Source organism: Mustela nivalis, assembly GCF_964662115.1.
Source record: "Mustela nivalis genome assembly, chromosome: 12".
In the NCBI taxonomy this organism is placed as follows: Eukaryota; Metazoa; Chordata; class Mammalia; order Carnivora; family Mustelidae; genus Mustela; species Mustela nivalis.
This window is the reverse complement of record NC_139031.1, coordinates 17,418,597-17,442,462: the sequence shown is the minus strand read 5'-3', so window position 1 is coordinate 17,442,462 and position 23,866 is coordinate 17,418,597. Positions and strand designations below refer to the sequence as shown.

The window sequence follows — 23,866 nt, the reverse complement described above, 5'->3', positions numbered from 1 at the left end:
TTCACAAGTAATCATAGGCCTTACTCTCCGCGGTGCGGCCCCTGCAACGTTATCTGCTGGGACCAGCCCTCCCCTTTCCAAGGAGGGCCTCCCAGTTGCTTGCTCTGTCTGTTTTTCTCCAGAAGAAAACAAGAGAATATCAGCAAGGTTCATTTTGCTTTACACGTAAGAAATAATATTGGGTCTTTAATGTATCGTGGAGACTTTTTAAAGTGAAAATTTATTGGGCTCCTTTCCATGTGTTAACTTATATAAATAATACAACTTTATAAGGTGGGGACTTTTACTGTGCTCATTATATAACAGAAGAAATGAGGCCAGGATGCTCAACAAGTTGCCCAAGTTTGCATGGTTAGTACAGAACAGAGCCAGGGTTGGAACGTAGGCAGACTGGCTCCAAGCCCACACTCTTACACTTCTTTTGAACCTCCAAATCATATTTTCTTCCTGCTGGATAATTATTAGTCCCCAGTAATATACTTGCATTAGAGAGTCAGCCTGGGAGTTAGGAAACTTAGATTATTGTTCTGTGCTTTAAGTTGGGAGGGAACAGCGTTCTACGGAGGGAAAGTACACATATGAAGGCCTAGTGGTCCTAGAGACAAAGAAGGCAGGCCAACGTTGGGAACAATGGGAAACCAGTGCAGTGTTTTTTGTTTTGTTTTGTTGTAAAGATTTATTTATTTGCAAGGGGGTTAGGGGCAAAGGACAGGGAAAGAGGGAATCTCAGGCAGACTCCTTGTTGAGTGTGGAGCCTGAAGGGGGCTGGGGTTCCATTGGACAACCCCAAGATCATGACCTGAACTGAAATCAAGAGCCAGAGGCTTAATGGACTGAGCCATCCAGGCACCTTCCTCCAGTAAGATTTATTTACTAATGCAGTGTTTTAAACTAGACAGGCTGGGAGGTTAGTTGTCCTATGACTACAGAGATACTCTACCCATATCACCTCGGCTGCCTAAAAGACAGCAACAGCAATCAGAAAAGACAGAAATCAGGAAGACAGAATCAGGAAAATTTGGTTAGGAGTCTACTGAGAAACTCCAGGCAGGAGGTAATGGTAGCTTGGGTTAGGGTGTTGATAGTGTGGGGGTGGTGGTGGGGAAGAGGAGGAATGGAAACAAGGTTATTTTAAAACATGTACCCTTGATTGAAACTGATGTAGGTAAGATTGTATAAAGAGACTGTAACAAAACGTTCTAGAAATTACACTTCCGAATAAGCATTATTGGCTTAAAAGTGTCAGATTGGGATGTTATACACCCATTTCAAGAATGCTTCATGGCTCCAAACAATTCTGGAAAACCTTTTTCAGAATTTCCTCCAGAAATAGTTGATGAGCCAAACCAGAAAAACAGACTCATTGTTATATACATGCTTCATGTCATACATATCATACTTCAAGTCACATTTCATATCACATACATACGTATACAAACATAAATATATGCATATATGCATACACACACACATATCCACATGCACAGTCATACTTCAGAACTCCTAAAAACTAAGGGAACTATGTATAATGTTAAATTGTTGCAGGGTTTTAAGACCTTCCTTTTATGACTCTGACCTTCCAATGTATACAGTAAGGTCACTTACATAAGAAAATAAGCAATATGTAGGAAAAAAGCTAAGTCATCTGACTGTTCACCAAACATTGAGGACTGGGGCTCCTGGATGGTTCAGTCGGTTAAGCATCTGACTCTTGGCGTTCAATCAGGTCTTGCTCTCAGGGTTGTGGGATTGAGTCCCACATGAGCACAGAGTCTGCATGTCCCTCTCTCTCTGCTCCTCCTCTCTTCCCCCTGCTTGAGCTCTTTCTCTTTCTCCGGTAAATAAATAAATAAATCTTTAAAAAACCCTGAAGATATATTCTTCAGGCAAAGAGTGAGCCAACTCAGAAAATCCACAGATGGAAGGAATTCTTGGACAGTAGGGGATTTTGTTGTTGTTGTTGTTGTTTTAGGGAGTAGATAACAAATATTTCCTAGAAGATTGACAACAAATTCCTCACAGAGAAAGAAAAGAAGGAAGTTGTATCCATCAGCTTCCAGAAACAGTGGGAAGCTTGATGGGAAGAGTCCAAATTTCAGAACCAAGCATGGGAGTCAACCTCTGGTTCGCTAACGAGCTCTTGGGGCTTCGACAAATTCTCTGAGCCTCAGTCTCCTCATCTATAGAAAGGATATATCAATGCCAGGAGTCTGGCAAGGTTCTATTAATGGAGACCTGACTCCCACTCCCTCCCCCACTTTTCTGCCACTCAAACTCCTTTTCTTCAGGTTAAAGAACTGGAAACCCTGAGGGAAGCAGGGGTCAAAGGGCAACCCTCCTTCCTGGAACTTTCAGACTTACATGGCCTCAAGTGTTCAGGTTCTGCAACACCCGGCGCAGAGAGAAAAAAAATTCCTGGCCACCTTTATCATTAGCCTTGTTGAAAAAGAACTGTGGCCAGTAGGCAGTCCCTTTGGTTCACCAGACATTCCCAGAGCACCTTGTCACCTGGGGACAGAAACAGCCCATTTAAATCCCTGAATCTTTTCAAGAAAGTGAAAATCCCTCAATGTCCAAGAGTAGCAGATGAGTTGAAGTGTGAGACACAATATTGGAAGGCACATGTACATGATGGAATCACATATTGAAAAGGAGTATTAAATGACAGGGGGACATGTTCATGATAAATGAACTAAATGTGGCTATAAAATAGTATGTATATTATAGATTCCTTTTTTTTAAATAATTGATTTATAGGGGAAAACAGAAGGAAATAATAATTGTCAATGATAAATTCTGAGTGGTAGAGTTACGGGGGTTTAAAATTTTTTCTTTTCTAAGCCTTATATGATAAATGTAGTATTTTTTCAACATAGAGCTATAATATGTAAATATGAAACAGCTATTAAACAACAATTCCACTGGGCAGAAATTGTGACTTTTTGTTCATCCCCACAGAAAAACAAGTGTTTTAAAGAAATGTGGCCTTTTCCTCAGCAGTGAGGTTAAGAATTTGTATAGGGGCAAGGTGCTTCTTGATTGTCTACAAGTTTCCTCCCTTTCTCCCTTGTCCCACCTTTTAAAGAGTTTTGGGTTCCCACCCCCCCGAATGGAGAATGGAAAAAAAAGAAAAATAAATCTGGCTCTCTTCCTGCCTGATGATGTTCTATGTCGAGACTTAGAATAGGGAAATTGCACATTGTTCAAGCTTCCCAATACTGGTGGCTCCTGGCTGAGCCGGTAGATCTGTGTGTACTTCCCCACTTTGCCTCCTGACAGTCACCTCCTGTACCCTCTGCAGGAGTTCAGGTCTCTGCTTGAGAGCAGGAAAGGGGGAGAAAGCACAAGGCCCAAACTTAATCTTGAGTTCTTCAAATAAGAGTCCTTCTGAATAGTTAGAACACTTTACACTTATCATTTCCTGTGACTGTTCAGGATCACTACCATTTACTGAGCCCCTTCTGTGTACCAGGTAGACACTGTGTTATGGCACTGAATCTTCACATTAGTCACTTAGGGCTTCTCCCCATTTCACAGATAAAGACGTAGGCTGCGGTCAAGCGTCATGGCCAAGTTCCCAGTGCTGGAAAATGGCTGACGTCAGGCACTTCACAGATTACAAAACTGTTTCAAAATTGCCTCTATTGTTCCTCACAGTACTCTGTGAGAGGAGGATTCTGCATTTTCACTTGGGAAATGAAGGGACAGATGGCTTTAAAGTCCCTATGGTGGGTCTACACGACTGATTCATGAGAGCATTTTCAGCTTTTGGTTTCACTAGAGGCCACCTGTACTTAAGAGGGCAATGGTAGGAGCCAAACATAAGCCTACCATCCTGTTTAGATTTTTTATCTGAATCTGAAGAAGGTAGGCTGTGGTGGGACACTAGATACTAGTAGCAAACAAGACTATGATGTGACCTGATAACCGTGAAGACGAAGAGACAGTTGTACATTGGCTACAGGGCCAAAGAATTCTGGAGTTTGCTAGTGGGACGGTGTAGGGGAGGGAACCGATAGCTCTGCCAAGATAGAAAAAGGCAGAATAGCCTAGGTCAGTAGATGCTTTGATGCTTGGTGAACCAGCTCAACCCCACCTCAAAGGCCAGGGCCTCTGTACAAATAGCCATGAAATTATTTGGTCCAGGTATGTATGCTATCATAAAAGTATTTTATTCAGGTCCTGAATAAGACAATCCACTACCAATCTTTAATTACCACATGTGTTAACACTAACACACACACATAACAGAAAAACAAAGAGACAACATAGCTATAATAATTTACTGCATTTTCATTCCTTGCTTGGATCAAAGCAGGATTACACCAACAGTTGCTGAAAGTAAAGTAATGAACTGAGACACAGTTATTTTCCTATCTATGCTGTTTGCTATATCAGAATTAAATTCCTCCTGATTGGCCTTAATGGAAGCTAATTTTAACACTAGTAATCTTGAGTAAACAAACAAACAAAAAACGATTGCTTTTTGGGGGGGGGGGCGGTTGGAGGCAGTGGAAGAGGAGACATTTTCTCAGAATTATGAATTGGTAACCTTGGGTTCTTGTCACAGCTCTGTCCCCAACCAGCTATGTAACTGTGAATAAATCTCTTAAACTTCAAATTGCTCACCTGTACAATGAGATTCTAAAAGGCAGGTGATGTCTGATATTGTTCATGTTCTATGTGACAAGCTAGCATTCTGTGGGTATCCACAACAACAAAACCAAATCCAGTAGCGGGTGTCCTTAAGTCCCATGTAAGTATCCCTAAATGTCAAATGCTCCTAAGACTCTGACACATGTATGGTTGTCTTTACCTCGGGAGTAGGGATGATGGGCACTGAGTAGGGACCTCGGATGTGACACTACAGTAGAAAAGTTTTCCCCTCACTTTGTCCCCATCTGATAGGGAGAAGAGGAAAAACAAATGAGTAAGAGTATAGGATTTGGAAGCCACATTCCTGGGCGTCGAGACTGGAAGCTGCCTCCTCCAGTTGCTCTGACCTGACTCTAGTCAATCTTGTGCAAGTTAAAAATTCCAACTATCACAAGGTGGGACCCATCACCTGCTGGGACCTGTAGGGCCGGCCTTGGATCTGTGCTCTTCCAGAAGCGAAGATATGTTCTTTGAGATCCCAGGAGGAACTGTTATACTCTAAGACAGATAAATGAGATGAAGAACTAACTACAAACACTTAAGCACGAATGAATTCAATACGCAGTATGTTACAGAGTTTAAAACGTGGAAAGATTATCTTTTCAAACTTATGCTTATGTTTATGCTTGGCGGTCACAAAACCTACTGAACTTGTTAAGGGGATGAAACAGGAAAAACCTCAAAAGAAGACCCTAAACACGAGGTAGGACAGCTTCTAGAAATCAAGAAGGGCGATTAGAAAAACATACAATTCCTTTTCTCACCCAACCAAGAGTTCTGAAACTTGCTTCAAAATCTTGTGGGGTAAGAGTTCAAGCCTCCTTAGATGCGCAAAAAGGGCCTTGTGCCAGGCTTTGGGTATTTTCATGGGTCTCTCGGGTTCAGTAACTGTGCCTCCGAGTTTTTACAATTCTCCTCCTCATTCTATTCCATTCTCCTTTCAATTGTTCTATAAGCTTTAAGCGCAGTCCACTTATCACTTTTCTTCCCCCACCAAAACAGTGTCAGGGAATTGCCTAAGGTGAGTCCCTATAAAAGTACTAAGAGAAGGCGGGGGGGGGGGGCGAGTGACTGCCCATGAATCAGACACTTTAAAGCCTTTCGCTTTGATGACGATTTAAGACTGACAACCACAAGGAAAGCAAGAGCTTTCATCTGCGCGAACTCCCGCCTACATCCCCGGGTTGAAACTTCCCAGGAGTAAAAGAAGGTATCACCTCATCACTTCCTGGCTTCCGCGGACGCTTCTCTACACTGGCAGGGATCTCCTCCGCGACCCGAAACGCTTTCTACCACTTCCACGACTTAAACTCTCCCAGCGCCTGACGTTCCTCTATGGACCGAGCAGGGCTCCTGGCTTTGTTTTTTTTTTCTACTTCCCCAGGCCCAAGCCCGCCCACCGGCCGTCGATGTCAGTTTCTTACTGGTCCTGGAGTGTGCTCGTCTCCTCAGAGAGCCAATCAGAGCCTAGCCGTCCACCCCGGGGATTTGGGAAACGGAAAAGACCTAGACCTGTTCCCGGGAGTGGGGCGGGGCCTGAAGTGAGTGACAGCTGGGCCTTCCAATACGCAGAGGGCTAGGACCTCCCCTTGGGGCTCCCGAGCTAGAAAAGAGCGTCGATGCCGGCGGCGGTGATGAGTTGTAGGAGGAGCTGGTTCCTCGGCGGCGCAGAGGAGCGGCTGCTGCTGCTGCTGCTGCTGCTGGCCTCTTTGCAGGTGAGTGGTTTTGTTTCAGGATTTTGCGGTTGCGAACCTTTCTGTTTTTAAGTGATGGGGTGTTTTAATTTGGAGTGCAGGAAGGCCAGTTCTTGACGCCCCCGATTCCGTCTTTGGAGGGAATCTGGTGCTCCCTGTGGTCCGCCGCTCGAGCCCCCACCCTCGCTGACTCCCCAGGTCCCTCTCACGTCCCTTCCTCAGAATAAGCCTTTCTGGGACGCACAGATCTGTCCGCTGAAAGGAGGACTGCGCTTTGGTCGTGGTGTCTTGACGGCGAGCACAAGCAGAGGAGTGGGAGGGAAGGATGAACTGATCTCTCCCGGACGTGTGAGGCACAGGGTAGCGGAGCAGGGGTCCTGGAAGCAAACTCGGGTGTTTTCAGGGCCACCGCCACTCTATTTAGGGCGATGGCAGACCTGGCCCTAACCGTCTAAGTAGATAGGAAAAGCCTGCATGCCAGGGAAGGAGAAAGAGGCGAATAAGTGCAGTGGTTTCACGGAGCTCTCACATCGAGCTAAATCACAGGTTCTTAGAATCACTAAAAATTAAAAAAAAAAAAAAAGTAAGTCTATTTCTCCTCCATTCAAAGGGATGAGGGCTGTATGAGTGGAGAAGGACAAGAGAAATGCTTCATGGAAGGACAGTTCACAGTTACTTTGAAAAAGTAAAGTTAAAGGATAATTAGTTGTTTGCTAACTTATTATACTCCTCTTCCCCTACCACCTCCCTTCCAAATGACGGAGGCTTTACAGCTTGTGAGTGGTAACCAGAACGCGAACTGACCAAATGCAGCCTCTGGGTGGGGGAAATCGAAGGGCATCTTTCACCGGGAGGTACTACAGCTTTCTGTAATGAAAGCAGAACACATGTCAGCGTGTACTTTGGTTTAAAACTCTCTCCCCTGAGGCTCCCCTGGCCCCTGGTTTTATCCATCTTTTTTTTCCTCATCCACCATAGATGCCCCTCATATGGTGGTGGGCTTTCCTTTATTATAAGTTTTTGTTGTTGTTGTTGTTGTTTTAATTCTAGTTAACACTCAGTGTTATATTTGTTTCAGGGGTACGAGGTAGTGATTCAACACTTCCATGCGTCACCCTGTGCTCACCACAAGTGCACTCCTTAATCCCCACGGTGGTGGACTTTAGAGAAATGTAATTCAAGCGAATGGTATAGCAGAAGGAGCTCTGAGTTGGAAGTCAGGACCCCCAGGTTTTAGTGTGGAAGCTGTTGTTATTTGTATAATCTTAAACAAATCTTTTCAACCCTCTGGCTTAATTTTTGCATCTTTAAAAAAGCGGAGGTTGCAGCAAATTATTTTGGAGGGGCCATGCTTATGTTAAAAGTCTGTTTTAAAATAAAGATGATTAGACATTTTCCACGACAAGTACATAAGCAAAAATCTCATAGCAGTAAATTCTGGGCCAATCTGTCAGCAAATAAACGTTCCCATCTACAAAGGGTAGTACTTGTTCTTTTGTGCCCCTCTTTAAGCCACACCCAAAGGATCATTGTAGAAAATTTGGTCATTGTACAGAATGACCATTATACAGAGTATAATGTGGCAGAAAATGTGCTCCTTTATTCTGTCATTCGGGGGTACCTATTAGTCTGCCCAGGGTTTGGGCAGGTTTGGCCAGTCTCTCTTCCTCTTTTGCCTTCTACGGTTGGCTGAGATTAAGTGGCATATTTCATTTTAAGTAATGACCGATACATCTAAATTCAGCTGTGCGTTCAGTTTTTTGGGTCCAGTGCTCAGAGAACAGAGGACACAAATATTTGAACCAACAGGTCTCTTGAACATCCTTGGAATGAAATCTGGTGTGAGAGAATGTTTACATGGAGAAATAAGACTAAAAGTATTATTTAATAATAAAACTCTTACACGGAAATTTGGCCACAAATACTGAAAAAAAAACTATGAAATGTAGAGGAAACCTTAGCCACTTGATTAAAGCATTTGGATTGTAGAATAGTGCTTAATATTTGGTATGCTTCTAGAGCTGTGTCTTACCATCAACTCTCCACACCCCCAGCACAAACAACATTTGGTTGTATTTCTCCTTCCACTACCTAATTTAGTTTTTTCTCTGTATCCCCCTTCTCATTTTACTTTATTCCCAGCTTTTACTTCCACACATACCTCAGCAAGGTAGGATCAATTTCAGGGGCCAGAGGTCTGGGTGAGTTTTCATTAGTCTGCTCCATTCAACCCAGAATGCCTCTCACTCTTCAGCAGAGTGTTTTGTTTTGTTTTGTTTTGTTTTCACCATAATCTCATTTAGTCTCCCTAATAGTCCCTTGAGAACAGCAATTATCCCCATCTTTATGGATAAGGAACCTGAGGTCCAGAAAGTTTGAATTAATTGATCAACACCACACCATCAGTAAGTAGCAGAGCCAGGACTAATGTCCAGGTTTCTAGACCTCAAACTTCTGGGATTCGGTGGCAATAGCTTGTGTGGACAAAAGCTATTATCTGGGGGGAAATAAGTAACCAAAGTTAGGAAGGAGGTGTCCTGAGTGGGTGTTGGGCTCATCAGTGATGCCGCGCAGGCTGGAACAAGCGACATGCCCTGGGCAAGTGCTCATCACATGACCCAGGTAGATCTCTTCCCATAATGGGGGTCTACATGCATGGTTTGCTACCCATGTAACAAGGGATCAGTAGGGGCTGCTGGTAGAGGTAAAATTGGCGAATGACCAGGGTTACGGTGCCTGGAAAGCACCAGGAAGTGATAGCATCTGCTTCTCCTGGGAAAGAGTTGCTCTTAGAGCGCAGAAGGAAAAGTTACCGTAAAGCTTTAGGGAAAGTAATAGGTGGTGGAACACAAGGTACTTTTACATACAGTCATGTTCGGACTTCTAAAATTGAGCTTTTTTGACTCTAAGGAACTGAAGTCTGGATTTCATTTCCCCTGAGAACTGTTCCTTTTTTAATTTATCCGAAACGTGATTAACCTTTTTTTTTCTATCCTCGAGTACGCCAGCCTATCTTTTATAGAATTAGACTCCTCTAGTGTTAGATTAAGAGTTGTTCAAAGCCATGCAATGAGGGTTTGGACTAGGGAAAACATCTGATGGGTGAAGGGTGGCATCTGAATACCTAATATTTAGCGGAAGCTTTTGATCACAGCAACTCTGGCTCTGTATCCCTTATTTTCTGTTACTTGAACATTCTATCATTGATCACACTTCTTACTCAGTTTTTAGAAGCAGAAAACAAAGTTTTTATTTTTAGACTGGTCTTTATCCTATCATTTTCCTCGCCTGTTCATGAGTCGTTCTACTAGAGTATCAGATACTACTTTTCAGACACCCGAGGAAGGGAGGCAGCAGCATCCCAGGAACATTAGTTTGGAAGATGGGATGAGCCTCAGTTACGGTGGGGGGTAGGGAAGGTGTGTGAAAGTAAATGGCTTGATGAGGGGCAGAGTAGGAGGCAGCAGCAAGATTGTCTAGTGCTACATTTACTGAAACTATCTAGAGGTCCTGGAAATATGGTAGAAGTAGCCTCAGTAAATGCAATGCCGTGTATTTGGACCAGTCCCCTATGCCCCTACCCAGCTACTCTCTCCAGCCTAGCCTTGCCTTGACAAAAGGATGGTAAAAAAAGAAAAAGAAAAGAAAAGAAAAAAAAATTAACTTCAGTTTTACGGTGACATTTATGGAAAGAATGTCTTTTGCTCTGTAGGCAATTGAGATGGGATTTCTATACATAGACATAGCGAGAAATGTTTGAAAATACTCCACCTGCATAGTGTGTTTCCTTTGAATCACCTGTCTCTCTACTGCTCAGCCAGCTGCTCAGCGTGTATGCCTGAGCCAGCCTGTGTTCTCCTGAAGTGCAAGGCACTGTGACAATTTACGAAGGTGATGTCTGAGAGAAGTAAAGCATGTCAGAATGACATATTTTTGAAGTTAGTTAACAGCATGAATACTTTTTCTCTATAATTTTGCCTTGAACCCATTATTAAACCAATTAAGCAGAAGTAAACAGACTGATTTGAATGTGCTTGGTATTGTCTTTTGTGAGGAATAAAAACAATTATGAATGGGATTCCATTACTCAAGGTACTTGCAGTTCTAGCCAAGAATAAAATCAGGTGATTTAATAATTCTGAGATTATCCCACGACAGGATGCTTAAAGGTTCAAAATGCTGATGTGATTAGCAGGTCTGAGTATGGTATCCAGCTACGCCAAGGCCTTTATGGTAAGGCCTTCTGGTCTACTACCTGTGTTTGTACAGCCCACAAGTTATGACTGGTTTTTAAGTTGTTGTTTTGTTTTGTTTTACCGGTTGAAATACATCAAAGAATGACAATACTTCATGGGCATGAAAATTATATGAAACTCTAATTTCAGTGTCCATACATAAAGTTTCATTGAGATAAAACTTCATTTATTCATTTATATAGTTGCTTTCAGCTACAGTGGCAGAATTGAGCAATTGTAACAGAGACCATAGAGCCTAAAAAATTTACTATTTGTCCTTTTACAGAAAAAGTTGCCAACACCTCAGCTAAGCTGTAGTGTTTTTCATATCTGTCTCCTTCATTCCATCTCATCAGCCATTATCCTGATCCAGGTCTTCATTATATATTACCAGAATCATCGCAAAAACCTCTCACGTATTCATATCAGTCGTTTTTCCCCATCTCATTCTGTGTTTGTAAGTGCTGCCTGATCCTCCTAAAATACACATTATTAAATCTTCAGTGATGTCCCAATACTTATGGAAGAACCAATCTTCTTTGGCACAAGGCCTTTTGTGGGGCCACTATCAATCTTATCTTTCTAGGTTTGTCTCCTCCTACTTCCTTGATATACCCTGTACTTTGGATAGAGATCGTATAATTTTCCATATGGGACACTGAGGTGTGAAAGGGGCCCTATAATAATTATGTTGGGGAAACAGACCTATAGCAAGACTGTTCTAGGCAAACGTGGAGGTTTGCCAGTTTGAATGGCTCATCATTCTCCATATGCACATGTTCCCTTGCCTCTACTCAGTATTCCTTTAGGCTAGAATTCGTTTTTCTTTTTCTATAAATCTACCTCTTGAACATCTTTCCAAATCCAGCTTAAATAGTACCATGTTCATGAAGCCTTACTCAGAAATAATCTCCCCTTTTCCATCTCCCTTATGAATGAAGTGCTTTCTCATGATATGGATTACTTTCTGCTTTAGTGATACAGACGCGCGTGTGCACACACACACACACATCCCTTTTCCCCATCAGTTCCTTGAAGACCTAGTTGTTGGATTCTGTACTCCTCCCAGTCCTGCATTATACCCCATTCAAATGGGGTTTGCATGCCTAAAGAATGAGTTAATTGACTAGACTGGGGAGACTGATGAATATTTGGGGCTGTCAGTTTGTAAATTGGCCATTTTAATGTGAATAAAGTAGTGAGAAAAGATTCCAAGGACTGAGGACAGAGACTTAGGTGCCAATGTGGTGATGTAGCACTGTGGTTCAAGGTCAAAGGGTAGGCTTGGGAGTCTAGCCTGCCTGAGACTGAACTCCAGCTCCCGCCATTTGTAATCTGTGTCACTTTGGTCAAGTTGACCTTACCTTCTAAGTTTCTGCTTCTGTAAAATGGGAGTAACCATAGAACCTTCTCCATAGAATGGTGGTTGAGGATTCAAATAGTCCCAAACATATGGTGAGCCCTCCATGAATATTGCCTGCTGTGACATCATATGCTGTTAGTGGTGGGTAGGAAAATACAGAGACCCAAGACCAGGATGTAATAATGGAAGAGCTGAGACCCAAGACCAGGATGTAACAGTAGAGGAGCAGAGAGAAACACAGCACCAGAATCTTAGAATAATTCTAACCCCTCCATTGAGGTAGTCGGCCTCAGAGGGATCAAAGAGGCATGAGTCCTGAGAGAAGATGGTCTTGTAAGACATAACTAATTGGCGGTCTTGAGAGACCATTTCAGTAGTGTGGTTAAGGCTCAGTTTAGGTGTCAGAGGACTGAAAAAATAATGGCCAGAAGGAGGGGAAAACAAAGAGGAAGGGGTGAGAAGATGAGACACAGAGTCACGTAAAAGATCTGTTTGTTTAGTAATTTTTTTCTTTGAGCAACACCGTACTTGAAAAAGGAAGAAACCTTGGGGTACTGGGTGGCTCAGTCAGTTAAGTGTCCAGCTTTTGGTTTCTGTTCAGGTTTTGATGTCAGGGTAATGAGATTGAGTCCTGCATTGGGCTCTACACTTAGCCGGGGAGCCTGTTCTACATTCTCTTCCTCTCCCTCTGCCCCTCCTCTCCCTACAAGTGTGCTTTCTCTCTCTCTCTCTCTTTCAAATATATAAATATGTCTTTTTTAAAAAGGAAGAAACCCTGGGGTATGCTAATTCAGTAGTAAATCATTGACTAAAATTAGTGCTTAATTCAGGTACTGGTAACCCCTTGCCAAGGCATAAACGAGGCATCTTGAGAATCAACTCCAGAGCGGTGAGCTTTACCAACAACAACACAAAAAACAAAGCTGGATTTAAAAAAAAAAAAAAAAAAGTTTTTAATTTGCGGTGGGGTGTGTATATTCATAGTGGGGTACCTCTTTGTAAATTGCCCACTTGACTGTGCCTTAAGGCCTTTCCCCAGAGCAGTCAGAGCTGAGCCTCCCTCACGTTCACCTTGTTTGTGTGCATTTTATGAAACGACTACCTGGGTTTGGAAGAACGAGTTGTGACTGGAGATGGTCCTGTGAAGTGAAGCCAAGTGAGCCTGGATGCTCCAACCCAGACTCTGAAGTCTCCATGGTGAGGAGGAAGAGCAGGGGTATGGGCGGCGGATGTGGATGGCACTTCCAGTTCGCCACTTAGGGGCTCCGTGGGTTTCACTGGTTTGTCTTTCGGGTTTTGGGTTTTTGTTTTTTGTTTTGTTTCAAGTATTTATTTAAATTCCAGTTAGTTAACATATAGTGTAATGTTGTCAGTTGGAGTCTCCACAGCTCTGTGGAGATGTTGGCCATTTGTGAATATGCTAAACCGTGAAGGATCCAGGAATGTAACAGATGATCATGACTGGCTTTGGCTTTGCCATTAAATACGCTGCCATGCTCGGATTAAGGCCTCCTAACCCCTCAGGCCTGCCAACCGAGTGTTTTTACTTTGGCGGTTACCACTCATAACTGCCAAGCCTTGGGCTCATTAGCACAATGTAATCACTTCTGTTGACTTCGGTTCCGTCAACACACCTTCCTACTAAGTGCCCAGCATGTGTCACGTGTCACACTAGGTTTTGGAGAGTGGGTGGTGAGTGAGGCCTGCCGTGAGATGCAGCTGCCAGTGTAACAGAGCACGTAGATGCTGAACAAGTAATCCGTACGAGTGACCCATCACAACTGTACCCAGTGTTATAGAGCGGCTGCTTCAAGAGTGTAGACCAAGCAGGACTGACCACTTCTGGGGGGTAAGAAGGAAGGGCAGAGAAGTTGGTGTAGAGCCGAGGTGGTCTCAAACCAGCAGTATCTCAGCATCACCTGGGAGCTTGTTAGAAATCTAGATTCTCAGAGTCTCAGGCCCATGCCAGAGGTACTCAGTTAGGCCTTGGAAGGGAAGCCCAGCACTCGTTTGTAACCACTTCTCTTGGTGATTCTGATGTATGTTCAAGTTTGAGAGCCACTGGCCTTGAGGAAATAACCTTAAAATTCAGCTCTAAAGCTGTTCCAGTCAACATGGTAGCCACTGGTCACATGAGCCTTTGAAATGTGGCTGGTCCAAGTTGAGCTGTGCTTTACAGCTAAAATCCACATCAGGTTTCAAAGACTTACTATGAGAAAAAGAGTGTAAAATACCCCATGAAGAATTTTATAGAGCTCATAGCTCAGAATAATATTTTGAAAATGTAAGGTTAAATAAAATATATTATTAAAGTTAATTTTATTTATTTTCCCTTTTTAACATGGCTTTTAAAAGATCTGAAATTATGTATGTGGCTGTGTATTTTGATTGGACACAGCTGATCTAAAGGAAGACTAGAAGTTACCTAAAGCTGAGTGGGACTGAGGTGGCAGTTGTGGGGGCGGGGGGGATGCTGGGCGAGGGTTCTGGATAGGGTACAGTGTGTGCAGAGGTCCTGAAGCAAGAGAGAACACGGCATGCTCAAGGAAATGAAAGAAAACCAAAGCCTCACAGGTCACATGAAGGATTTTGAACTTTATCCTAAGACCAACTGAAAGTGATTGGGGATTTTATTTTATTTTAAGATTGTATTTATTTATTTGACACACAGAGAGATCACAAGCAGGCAGAGAGAGAGGAGGAAGCAGGCTCCCTGCTGCACAGAGAGGACCCTGGGATCATGACCTAAGCTGAAGGCAGGGGCTTTAACCCACTGAGCCACCCAGGTGCCCCTGATTGGGGATTTTAAATAGGGTGCTCACTTTTCAGGATGTTTGCGCTAATCAGTGAGGGCATGAGAGCTACATCTGAATATAGCAAGACTCTCAGAATCCAAGCTTCTCCTCCACCACCCCAAAAGATGGTGGGGGTGGAGGCATTTGGTCAGGACCCAGAGGGAGCAGGACCGCACCCATCACCTGCCTGGGCCCCAGGATCCAAGGACAAACACCCTGGACAAGATGGGGAAGCAGACACCTGGGAGAAGCAGTTTTGCTTTCAGTTCACTTTCAGCTGGGTTAAAGCTCAGAGCTGGCAGAAGCATTCCAGGAAGAGTACAAAGTTGAGCAGAAGTGGGATTCCAGAGCTGGGCGCTGCAGGGCCCTGGCCAAGGGTTTGGTGAAGGAAGGCCAGAGACAAGGAGAGCGGCACATGTGGAGGTGAGAGGGTGTTAGACAAAGCAGGGAAAGCCAGGATTGGAGCCTGGAGGCTGGGGGTCTGACCATCTCCCAGGGTATGGTGGCCTCTCCCTTCATCTGCGGCCTGGAGGAGATTTCTTTGGAAGTCACGGTTCACATGTTAGCAGACTCCATCTAGCCTCCACACATGTTTCGTTTAGCTCATATTTTTCAAATATATTTAAATTAGTCAGCAGTATTAATATCAGATGTCACATTAAAAAGGTGCATTTTTGGTGTTCTTGAAAATTAGAAGATCCGGGAACCCCAGTTCCTCAGCCTCACAGAGAAATGGGGGAGCTAAGTAGTCGCTTCTCCTTTTAGTTGTATATGAACTTTTAGGAGTGGAAATGGCCCTTTTTATGTTTTTTGAAGACTTTTTTTTTAGCCTGAAGACAAAACTGAGTTCATAGGTTCTCTGTGGTCTGACTCGAAGTCTTACATTCTTACATTCTCTCCAGTGTTTACTTTGAGGAGTTCCATCTTCTGTTTGTTCCCCAGAAAGATCCCAAGAATGGGACCCTTGGTTCAGTGAGATGGGCTTATGCAAAAGCTCTGTCCATTTACACAAGAGTCGCATCCATCAGAGAAGCCCATGTGGTCCCCACAGTTCTCTAAGGTTCCCATCACCCCTGTGGCCCAGCGTCACTGCTCTTCCCCTCTGTCTGGCCCCCCAGACATGTAAGTTTGCAGCCCCTGCCTGAAACTTTAAATGAGACTGACTGGGCTGCTGTGTATTTGTTGGTAAACACTTGGTATACCAGCTCCCATGGTGATTAAAATCTTAAAGATTGCAAGCTCTAAACCTCAACACCTCCTCTGTAAATATTCAGCATTAATTAACTAGGAAGTCAATTGATAGCAGCAAGGTGGGGAGAAGGAAGTAACTGTGTTTACCCAAGATAGATGCACTAGTCTAGTACCTTATCCTGTATCCACCCCTGGAGGCCAGAGTGAGGGAAGGGTATTTGTGTAGTCTTTCTGGCTATACCATTGTTTCTCTGCTCCAGTGTATGTATTGGGGGCCTGGGGGGGGGGGGGAGACTGGAAACAGAGAAATTGTTCTATTTCTCAAACAAATCAAGCAAATAGAGCAGATTTAAAATACTGCCAAGCTTGGCAGTAAGTGCCTGGGTGTTCGTGTTCTTGCTGTATTTTGTTCTCTTGATATAGTTCATAATCAAAGACAATGGAGAAATGCTTCTGCTTACAGAATTTGTCCAACATGTCCTTTTCCATTTGAAGGGAAAATAGCTTCATTAGCATAAGGAGGCTTCCCCCTTGACAAGACAGAGTAAGGGTTGAGGGGGCTTCTCGTTAGGGGACGGAGGGAAGGGGGAAGGCTCCATCCCCCTTCTCCACCAGAAGCAAAAACCAAAACAGTAACTGTTACAAGGGGGTGAATGCAGTTTTTGGCTGATCAGAAGCTTCTACTACTTGGTGAATTGGGCTCTTGAAAGAAAAAAGCAATACAAAAAATGTCTTTCTTTTGCAAATTAAACACACACACACATACACATGTGCACACACACACGCACATTTATTATTTGGTTTCTCCCAGTGCCCCAGAAGGAGTTTGTTCAAGTGAAGGAGCCTAAAGCTTGAGCTTCATTAGCTTCATGGTTATTCTGCTTCAGGGCACCAGTAATCACGCAGCAAAACGCTGCCCAGATGTCTTTCATCCTGTTCTTTCTTCTTCCGCCATCCCCAAAGGAGTGCCGAGGGAGGGCAGAAGCATCGCTCACTCTCCCTCCCTCCAGAAATTCTCAGCTCTGGGAGGTGGTTTCGCCTGAGCCCCGAGCCCAGTCTCTTCCAGATGCTTCCCGCTTTTCGTGCAATAAAGCTTCAGACCTGATGCTTGACAAGAAATGGAAGTCCAGGGGCGCCTGGGTGTTCAGTCATTGGGCCTCTGCCTTAGGCTCAGGTCATGGTCCCAGGATCCTGAGATCAACTGCCACATTGGGCTCCCTGCTTGGCGGGGGAGCCTGCTTTTCCCTCTCCCACTCTCCCTGCCTGTGTTCCCTCTCTCACTGTCTCTCCCTGTCAAACAAAGAATAAAATCTTAAAAAAAAAAAAAAAAAAAACCAAAATGGAAGTTCAAAGCCCAACCACCCTCATCTTTCACCTACTTGCCGACTACCTCAGTCCGCTTCCTCCCTCAGGAGGTCCTCCTGGGTTGCCTTCACCTGAAATAAAATGAAACCTTATGGTAAAGGCTCTTTTCCCATCAGAATCTCTAGGAATTACTGAAGAAAGGAAGCAACTAGATACCTAGATTCCAGTTAACTTTGTCACCGATGGTTATGTAACCGTGGGTGAATCACAGGGTAAGTGGCACAGAACAGGGCTTGCCAAGAATGGCAGAGGACCAGGCCCCGATGTTCCTATCATTTTTACTCCCCAGGGTGGAAAACCCGAGGATGGAAATGGAAGGCAGTGGGCAAGGAAAAGGAGCAGCATCTGTCAGCATAAGTATGTCCACAGCAAGGAGAGTGGAGGCAGCCTGAGGCGGCCAGAGCTCCACCAGCATCGAAGGCAGCCGAATCTCCAGGGGACAGAGTGGGACCAGCAGAGCTTCGCGCCAGCAGCTTAACTTAGGGAATTCCGAAACACTTTAAAGTTGTCTGTGGCACTCTACCAGACTCTCCCACTGAGATGTGGCTGGCTTCCGTGGGACAGTTTAAGGACCACGGAGGAGGAGTCCGGGCTTCCTTATCAGCGTGCTTCCTCTCACTCCGGCAGACCTGCTCCTGCTAATCTGTTCCCACAGGCAGCATCTCTGAGCTGCTTGCATTTGATAGCTTGTTTGACTTACGGATTTATGCCTGCCGAAAGCTCGATCTTGAGCCGGGTGAGATTATTTCGGTGAGTGCCGCGTTCAGCGTTAATGTTGCTTTAAATCACTTTTAGTGTTGTTTGAATGTTGAACCTTAGATTTTCGTCTAGGTCATGGAGCTTATGGCAATGAAGAGCTAGCTGCCCCCAGTTAGTAGTGATTTACATCCTGGATCAGTGTGGGGGAGTCATTGAATGAACGTGTTTAACTTCTATAATAAAGCGAGACTGGTAAATACTTCCTTTTTTCACCAGAAGATAAACAGAGTGAGGAGGATGCCTTTGACCCGGAGTCAGCTGCTAGAAGCTGGGAACTCCCAGCTACTAGTCATCCTTTTAGACATCTATAACTCATTCCATTAAATCCTCTCTTCTGTAAGCACGGAAGGCCTTTTTATCTGGCAGAAATGCAGCAAGCCATTACAATGATGTGTTCTGTTTACATCATGCAATTAACATACTGTCTCGCCGTCAGAAAATTTAAGTTGACTAGGTTCCCCATAATGAATTATTTGTAGGATTATGCCTGTAGGTGCCATAGCATATAAGGTGTCTGATCTCTTGAAGTCAAATCTGGTAAAAGGAGTGACTTCAATTTAGTTCAGACACCGACTATGGTAAAGTTGTGCTTCTGTTCCCGGGAGTCAGTTGAATGAAGAATGTAACAATATACTTTTTGTTCCTTCTCTTTCTAGATGTATTGCTGTCATTGAGTATTGGCCTACCTGAAAGTGCTAAGGGAAGCTCCGCCATCAGGATGTCCAAGTACAAACTGATTATGTTAAGACATGGAGAGGGTGCTTGGAATAAAGAGAATCGTTTTTGTAGCTGGGTGGATCAGAAACTCAACAGTGAAGGAATGGAGGAGGCTCGGAACTGTGGAAAGCAACTCAAAGCGCTAAACTTGGAGATCGATCTCGTATTCACATCCATCCTTAATCGGTCCATCCACACGGCCTGGCTGATCCTGGAAGAGCTGGGGCAGGAGTGGGTTCCAGTGGAAAGTTCCTGGCGTCTAAATGAACGTCACTATGGAGCTTTGATTGGCCTCAACAGGGAGCAGATGGCTTTGAATCACGGTGAAGAACAAGTGAGGCTCTGGAGAAGAAGCTACAATGTGACCCCACCACCCATTGAGGAATCGCACCCTTTCTACCATGAAATCTACAATGACCGGAGGTATAAAGTGTGCGACGTCCCTGTGGATCAGCTGCCCCGATCTGAAAGCTTAAAGGATGTTCTGGAGAGACTCCTTCCCTTTTGGAACGAAAGGATTGCTCCTGAAGTATTAAGTGGCAAAACCGTTCTGATATCCGCTCATGGAAATAGCAGCAGAGCTCTCCTGAAGCATCTGGAAGGTACTATCTTTGTGCTACTACTTCCTAAAGGTTGCTAAGTGTTATATGTGAGCCTTAACCTAGAAGAGATGTGGTTTCTGCTTGCAATACACAACTGACATGACAGACTTTCTTTCTTATTCCTTTTTGCCTCTTTAGTCTTTTAAGAATCATTTCGTTCTATAAATCAAAACCCCGGTGGGCTTCACATTCATATTATAGACAGCAGTGATTCTAAATCTTTAACAAGCATCTGAATTACCTGGAGGGAGGGTTTGGTCTCCCACAGATTGCTGGTCCCATCCTTGGAGTTTTGGATATGTAGGCCTGGAGGGGGGGCTGGAGAATTTGCATTTCTAAGATGTTTTATGGTAATGCCAATACTGCTACTTGGGGTACTCCACTTTGAGGACTCTTGATCTAAAAGATTATATGGCTTTTGTTATAGTAACTTTTAGGGAGGCTAGAAGGGTATACATTTCTGTAGAAATGGTATGCAAAGCCACTTTATTTATTTGAGTCTTTCCAGGTAAATAAAATTATCTAGACTTTGGTTTTGCCCATGCTCTTCCAACTTTAAACAGTTACGGTGTTCCAGACCTGGCCTTCTTGAACAGTTCCTTTGTTCCAGCCCTCTCTTTCCAGATCAGGCTGAGTCATTGCTTGGGAGAAAGTTAGGGAGACAGAAAAGAAAAGAAAAGAAAAGGATGGCTTATTACAGATAATCGGTTGATGTTGTATTCTAAACATACTCCAAAATGTACACTATTGTTATCTTCCTCTTGAGTAACATGAACTAAATGAACTCTTGTTGAAGACCTACGCTCACCAGTTTGGGCATCAGTGATGGCCCTGTGACACCTTCAGGGCGGTCTCTCCTTCCCCTTTCTCCCTTCACTAAGTAATCCCAGGCAGCTGTGCGTTTTGAGTGATCTGCTCCGTCCACCGTTTTCCTGTCTGTCAGCACTCTCAGCCGCTAACCCATGATACTAGAATCCTCTCTCCAGCATCCCCTTCCCATTCGGCTTTACCTTTCTCTAAGAGCAGGTAGGAAATGAAGAGGTTGACATTGTTTGTGAAATAAGTGAAAATAGGTTATTAACAAAACAAAGTGATCTTTATGAGATCTCATTGTAAACTTTTTAGCATGTGTTTTTACCCCTGATTTTTAAGTAACATGGCCAGGAGCCATAAATCATTACTCCTGTACCTGCATCCATTAGTTGTGCAGAGATCTAAATTCTACAGACTTTACTGGCTATTAAAAACGTTACTGGCTAGACATGGTGCTCAGTCTGTTGGTGTATGTTTGTGTATGTATCTTATTTACTCAACTCTACAAAGAGTTCTATTCTTCCTCTTTCAGAATAGTCAGATACTGGATTAAATGACAAATAACTTCATCATTATTGGACTATAGTACTTTATTGTTTGAAGAAGAGTTGAGCCTTCTCTTAGGATAGCGACAAACTGAAATTGAGAGTTTCAGAGTTTCTGCTCAAAGATGTATTCCGTCCCACAACACCAGTTCCTTTTTTCCAAAGGTGAACCTTAGAGCTCTTCGTGGCCAAGCCCCCGTCCCTAAAGAAAACACCATCGTCTCCTTTGGGATCCTCTTTTTGTTCCTGTCTCAGCTAGGAAATCCTCCCTTTAAAAGCGATGCCTTACTGTTTAACACCATTTATTCTTCAACTGCCTTCAGGCTTCGATGTCTTTAAGATTATTCTGCATCCCCTGCCATAGCTCATCTTAGATACCCCCGTTCTATTACTGCATTGTGACATCACGATTTGTTACTGTTCTTAAAGAAAATAGGGAGTTTTACAGATGGTAGTGAGGAAGACTATTCCCATGATGGGGGCGGAGGCCAAACCACCTGTGGAGGGACAAGTTATCCACAGAAAGCTTACTTTCTGCATTTGAGGGAGGTTTTGAAACCACTAATAATTTATTTAAAAAACAATCACTTGGGGTAGCTGCTGTGGAAAACAATCTGGCAGCTTCTTGATAGATTAAACATCAGTTACCATATGATCTACTCATTCTACTCCTAGGTATTTACCTGTATGCATTTCCTAATGCTGCCAAGACAAAGTATCAATCACTGCATGGCTTAAAACAACAGATAGTCGTTTTCTCGCAGTTCTGGGGGCTGGAAGTCCTAAAGAAAAGTGTTGGCAGGGTCATATTCTCTCTGAAGACTCAAAGCGAGAGTCCTTTCTTGCCTCTTCTAGCTTCTTGTGTTCTTTGGAAATCTTTGGCGTTCCCCGGCTTGTAGATGCATCATTGTGGCCCTCAGTCTTCGCTTGGTGTTTTCCCCATGCATCTCTCTCTTCCTTGTCCAAATTTTCCCCTTTTGTAAGAACACAAATAATAGTACATTAGGGCCAAAGACCTCCTCTTAACATGATTACCTCTATAAAGCCCCTATTTCCAAATAAAATCTTCTCAGGTTGGGACTTCAACAGACCTTTTTGGAGGGATACCATTCAACCCATAACAGTACTTAAGAGAAATGAAAACATGTGTCCACATGAAATTTGGACACAAACCTTCATAGCAGTGTTATTGATAAGAGCCAAAACATGGGAACATCTCAAATGCCCATCACCTAGTGACTAGATAAATTAAATTTGGTATATCCATTCAATATAATATTATTTGGCAGTGAAAACAAATGGAATAGTCTTATGTGCTCAACATGGGTGAACTTTGAAATCATTGTTACCTAAAAGAAGCCAGTCACAAAGGAGCATATATTGTACAATTCTACTTAAATGAAGTGTCTGTGTGGCCAAATCTTTAGAAACAGAAAACAGATTGTTTCCTAGGCCTGGGGTTGAGGTGGTGGGGGGTGTGGAATGAAGAGTGACTGTAGTTAGGTACAGGTCTTCTTGTTGGGGTGGTGAAAACGTGCTAAAATGGATCGTGGTGATGGTCACACAAGTCTGAATGTACGAAAACCCATCGACCTGTATACTTCATGGGGGTAAGTGGTATGGTATGTCATTTATCTAATTAAAGCTGCAAAAATAGTTTAATCAATGGGATTGAAAGATGAAAAGATTTGATATTGGCCTAGAAAAAAAGATTTCGGGGCAAATATATGGAAATGTTATCAAAGTAGGCATGCATAGATGTGGAATACAGAATAAAAAATAAAAATAAAATACGACTTTGACCACTAAAGCAGAAATGGATTTATAGGGATATAGGGATTCCTGAGAAATTAGCAGACATTAGTTCTCAGGCTTCATTTTAACTTTCTTCTGAAGGTCTTTTTTTTTTTTTTTTTTAAGTTGAATGTATAGAACTAAATCACCTTTCAAGTTACTGAAACCAAAGCAACCTTAAATTATAATTCCTATCCCTCTCACTATAAACAGGCCTTAGACAAAATGTGTTTATTTGGGAGAGAATTAATTTAAAAGAGCGGTGTTCATGCTGGAAGAGGTAACTGGTATGAGGAGATTCTAGTCGGAAGTATGGAAGCGGAAAAGGTGTGGAGTTGACTGATGATGTCTGCAGCAGAGGACAAGGGAGGTGTCGAGGAAGCAGGCAGGGACTGGAAACGGGAAGGCAGGTGACCAGGGAGGATGGCAGACATTCAGGGGAGGAAAATTCAGAAAATCCAGAATGTGCTATTGGCACAGGCCCACAGGTGGGGAACCAAATGGAGTGGCTGGGAAGATGGGGGTCTGGCCGTAGGCTGGTATGTAATCTTGGCTCAGCCATCCTGGGTAGGAGAACAAGTTTGTTCCTTTTTGGCCTGTAGTACCCCCTGGTGGTGGTGCTGTTAGGATTCATGGAGCCCTTTGATGTCACTGTGACTTCCTATAATGACTTCCGCATCTAACATGGAAGAAATTATTTCATGTATATAAAATGGACTAAACTAGATTTTAGGATCACTTGGAAAGTTAGTTATCGTGTCTTATTTTAGGAGTTCTCTAAGTACCAATCTCCACTAAGAGATATCTGCTCTGGTGTATACTGAAAAATAAGATGCGAGTATTCCATGTCACAGCTCTAAGAATTACGTATAAGTGACTTTCCCAAGATCAGAAGAAATCGTGTGTTATTTCTCCCATGTCATTTCTATTAATGGGATTTTAGGTTTTTTAAAGTTTATTCTGAATGTACATGATCACTGGAATCGGAACATGAGTCCTCTTACCACGCATGTCTGACCTTCAGAAGCCAAGCTATAGGGCATAATGTGGTACCAATAAATTCCCAAACTAAAAGAAAATATTCCTTTGAATTTGGATGCTAACTCTTTAAGACTCCAAAATATTAGGTGACTCTCCTTTACTTTAAGGGGGGAAAATAGAGATTTTTATCTGACAGTAAGGAGTAAGGACTACTTGCAACTTACTGGGGATTATATGTGTTTAGTGTGTTAAAAACGTATCATAAAATTTACCATCTTTCTTGCCAATTTATTCTTACTGTAAAGTTACATGACTATATATATCACTATTAACCGTTTTCTGGTTAATACCTGTCA

General features: G+C 43.3%; 2 protein-coding genes and 1 long non-coding RNA gene across 5 annotated transcripts in view; 1 reads left to right on the top strand and 2 right to left on the bottom strand.

Annotated features, from left to right (window-relative positions):
• Positions 1-6,008, bottom strand: part of LOC309845694 (uncharacterized protein) — a 60,513-nt gene extending 54,505 nt beyond the window's left edge. Inside the window, exons 1-2 of one of the 2 annotated variants that reach the window (XR_014301430.1) lie at positions 5,874-6,008; positions 3,145-3,313 (exon numbers count right to left, since the gene is read on the bottom strand). The gene's annotated coding sequence lies outside the window, so the exon portion shown is untranslated. Of the gene's footprint in view, positions 1-3,144; positions 3,314-5,873 lie in introns of those variants that run through there. The other variant, XR_014301429.1, reaches the window with a different exon arrangement.
• Positions 6,009-6,234: 226 nt separating this feature from the next.
• Positions 6,235-23,866, top strand: part of BPGM (bisphosphoglycerate mutase) — a 26,841-nt gene continuing 9,209 nt past the window's right edge. The window contains exons 1-2 of one of the 2 annotated variants that reach the window (XM_082692572.1): positions 6,235-6,371; positions 18,715-19,377. In XM_082692572.1, coding sequence (XP_082548698.1) covers positions 18,777-19,377 — 601 coding nt within the window. In that variant the 5' untranslated portion in view covers positions 6,235-6,371; positions 18,715-18,776. Of the gene's footprint in view, positions 6,372-17,578; positions 18,050-18,714; positions 19,378-23,866 lie in introns of those variants that run through there. The other variant, XM_082692573.1, reaches the window with a different exon arrangement.
• LOC309845105 overlaps positions 20,763-23,866 on the bottom strand; it is a 21,518-nt gene continuing 18,414 nt past the window's right edge. The window contains exon 3 of the long non-coding RNA XR_014301037.1: positions 20,763-21,709. This is a non-coding gene — a long non-coding RNA (uncharacterized lncRNA). The remainder of the gene's footprint in view (positions 21,710-23,866) is intronic.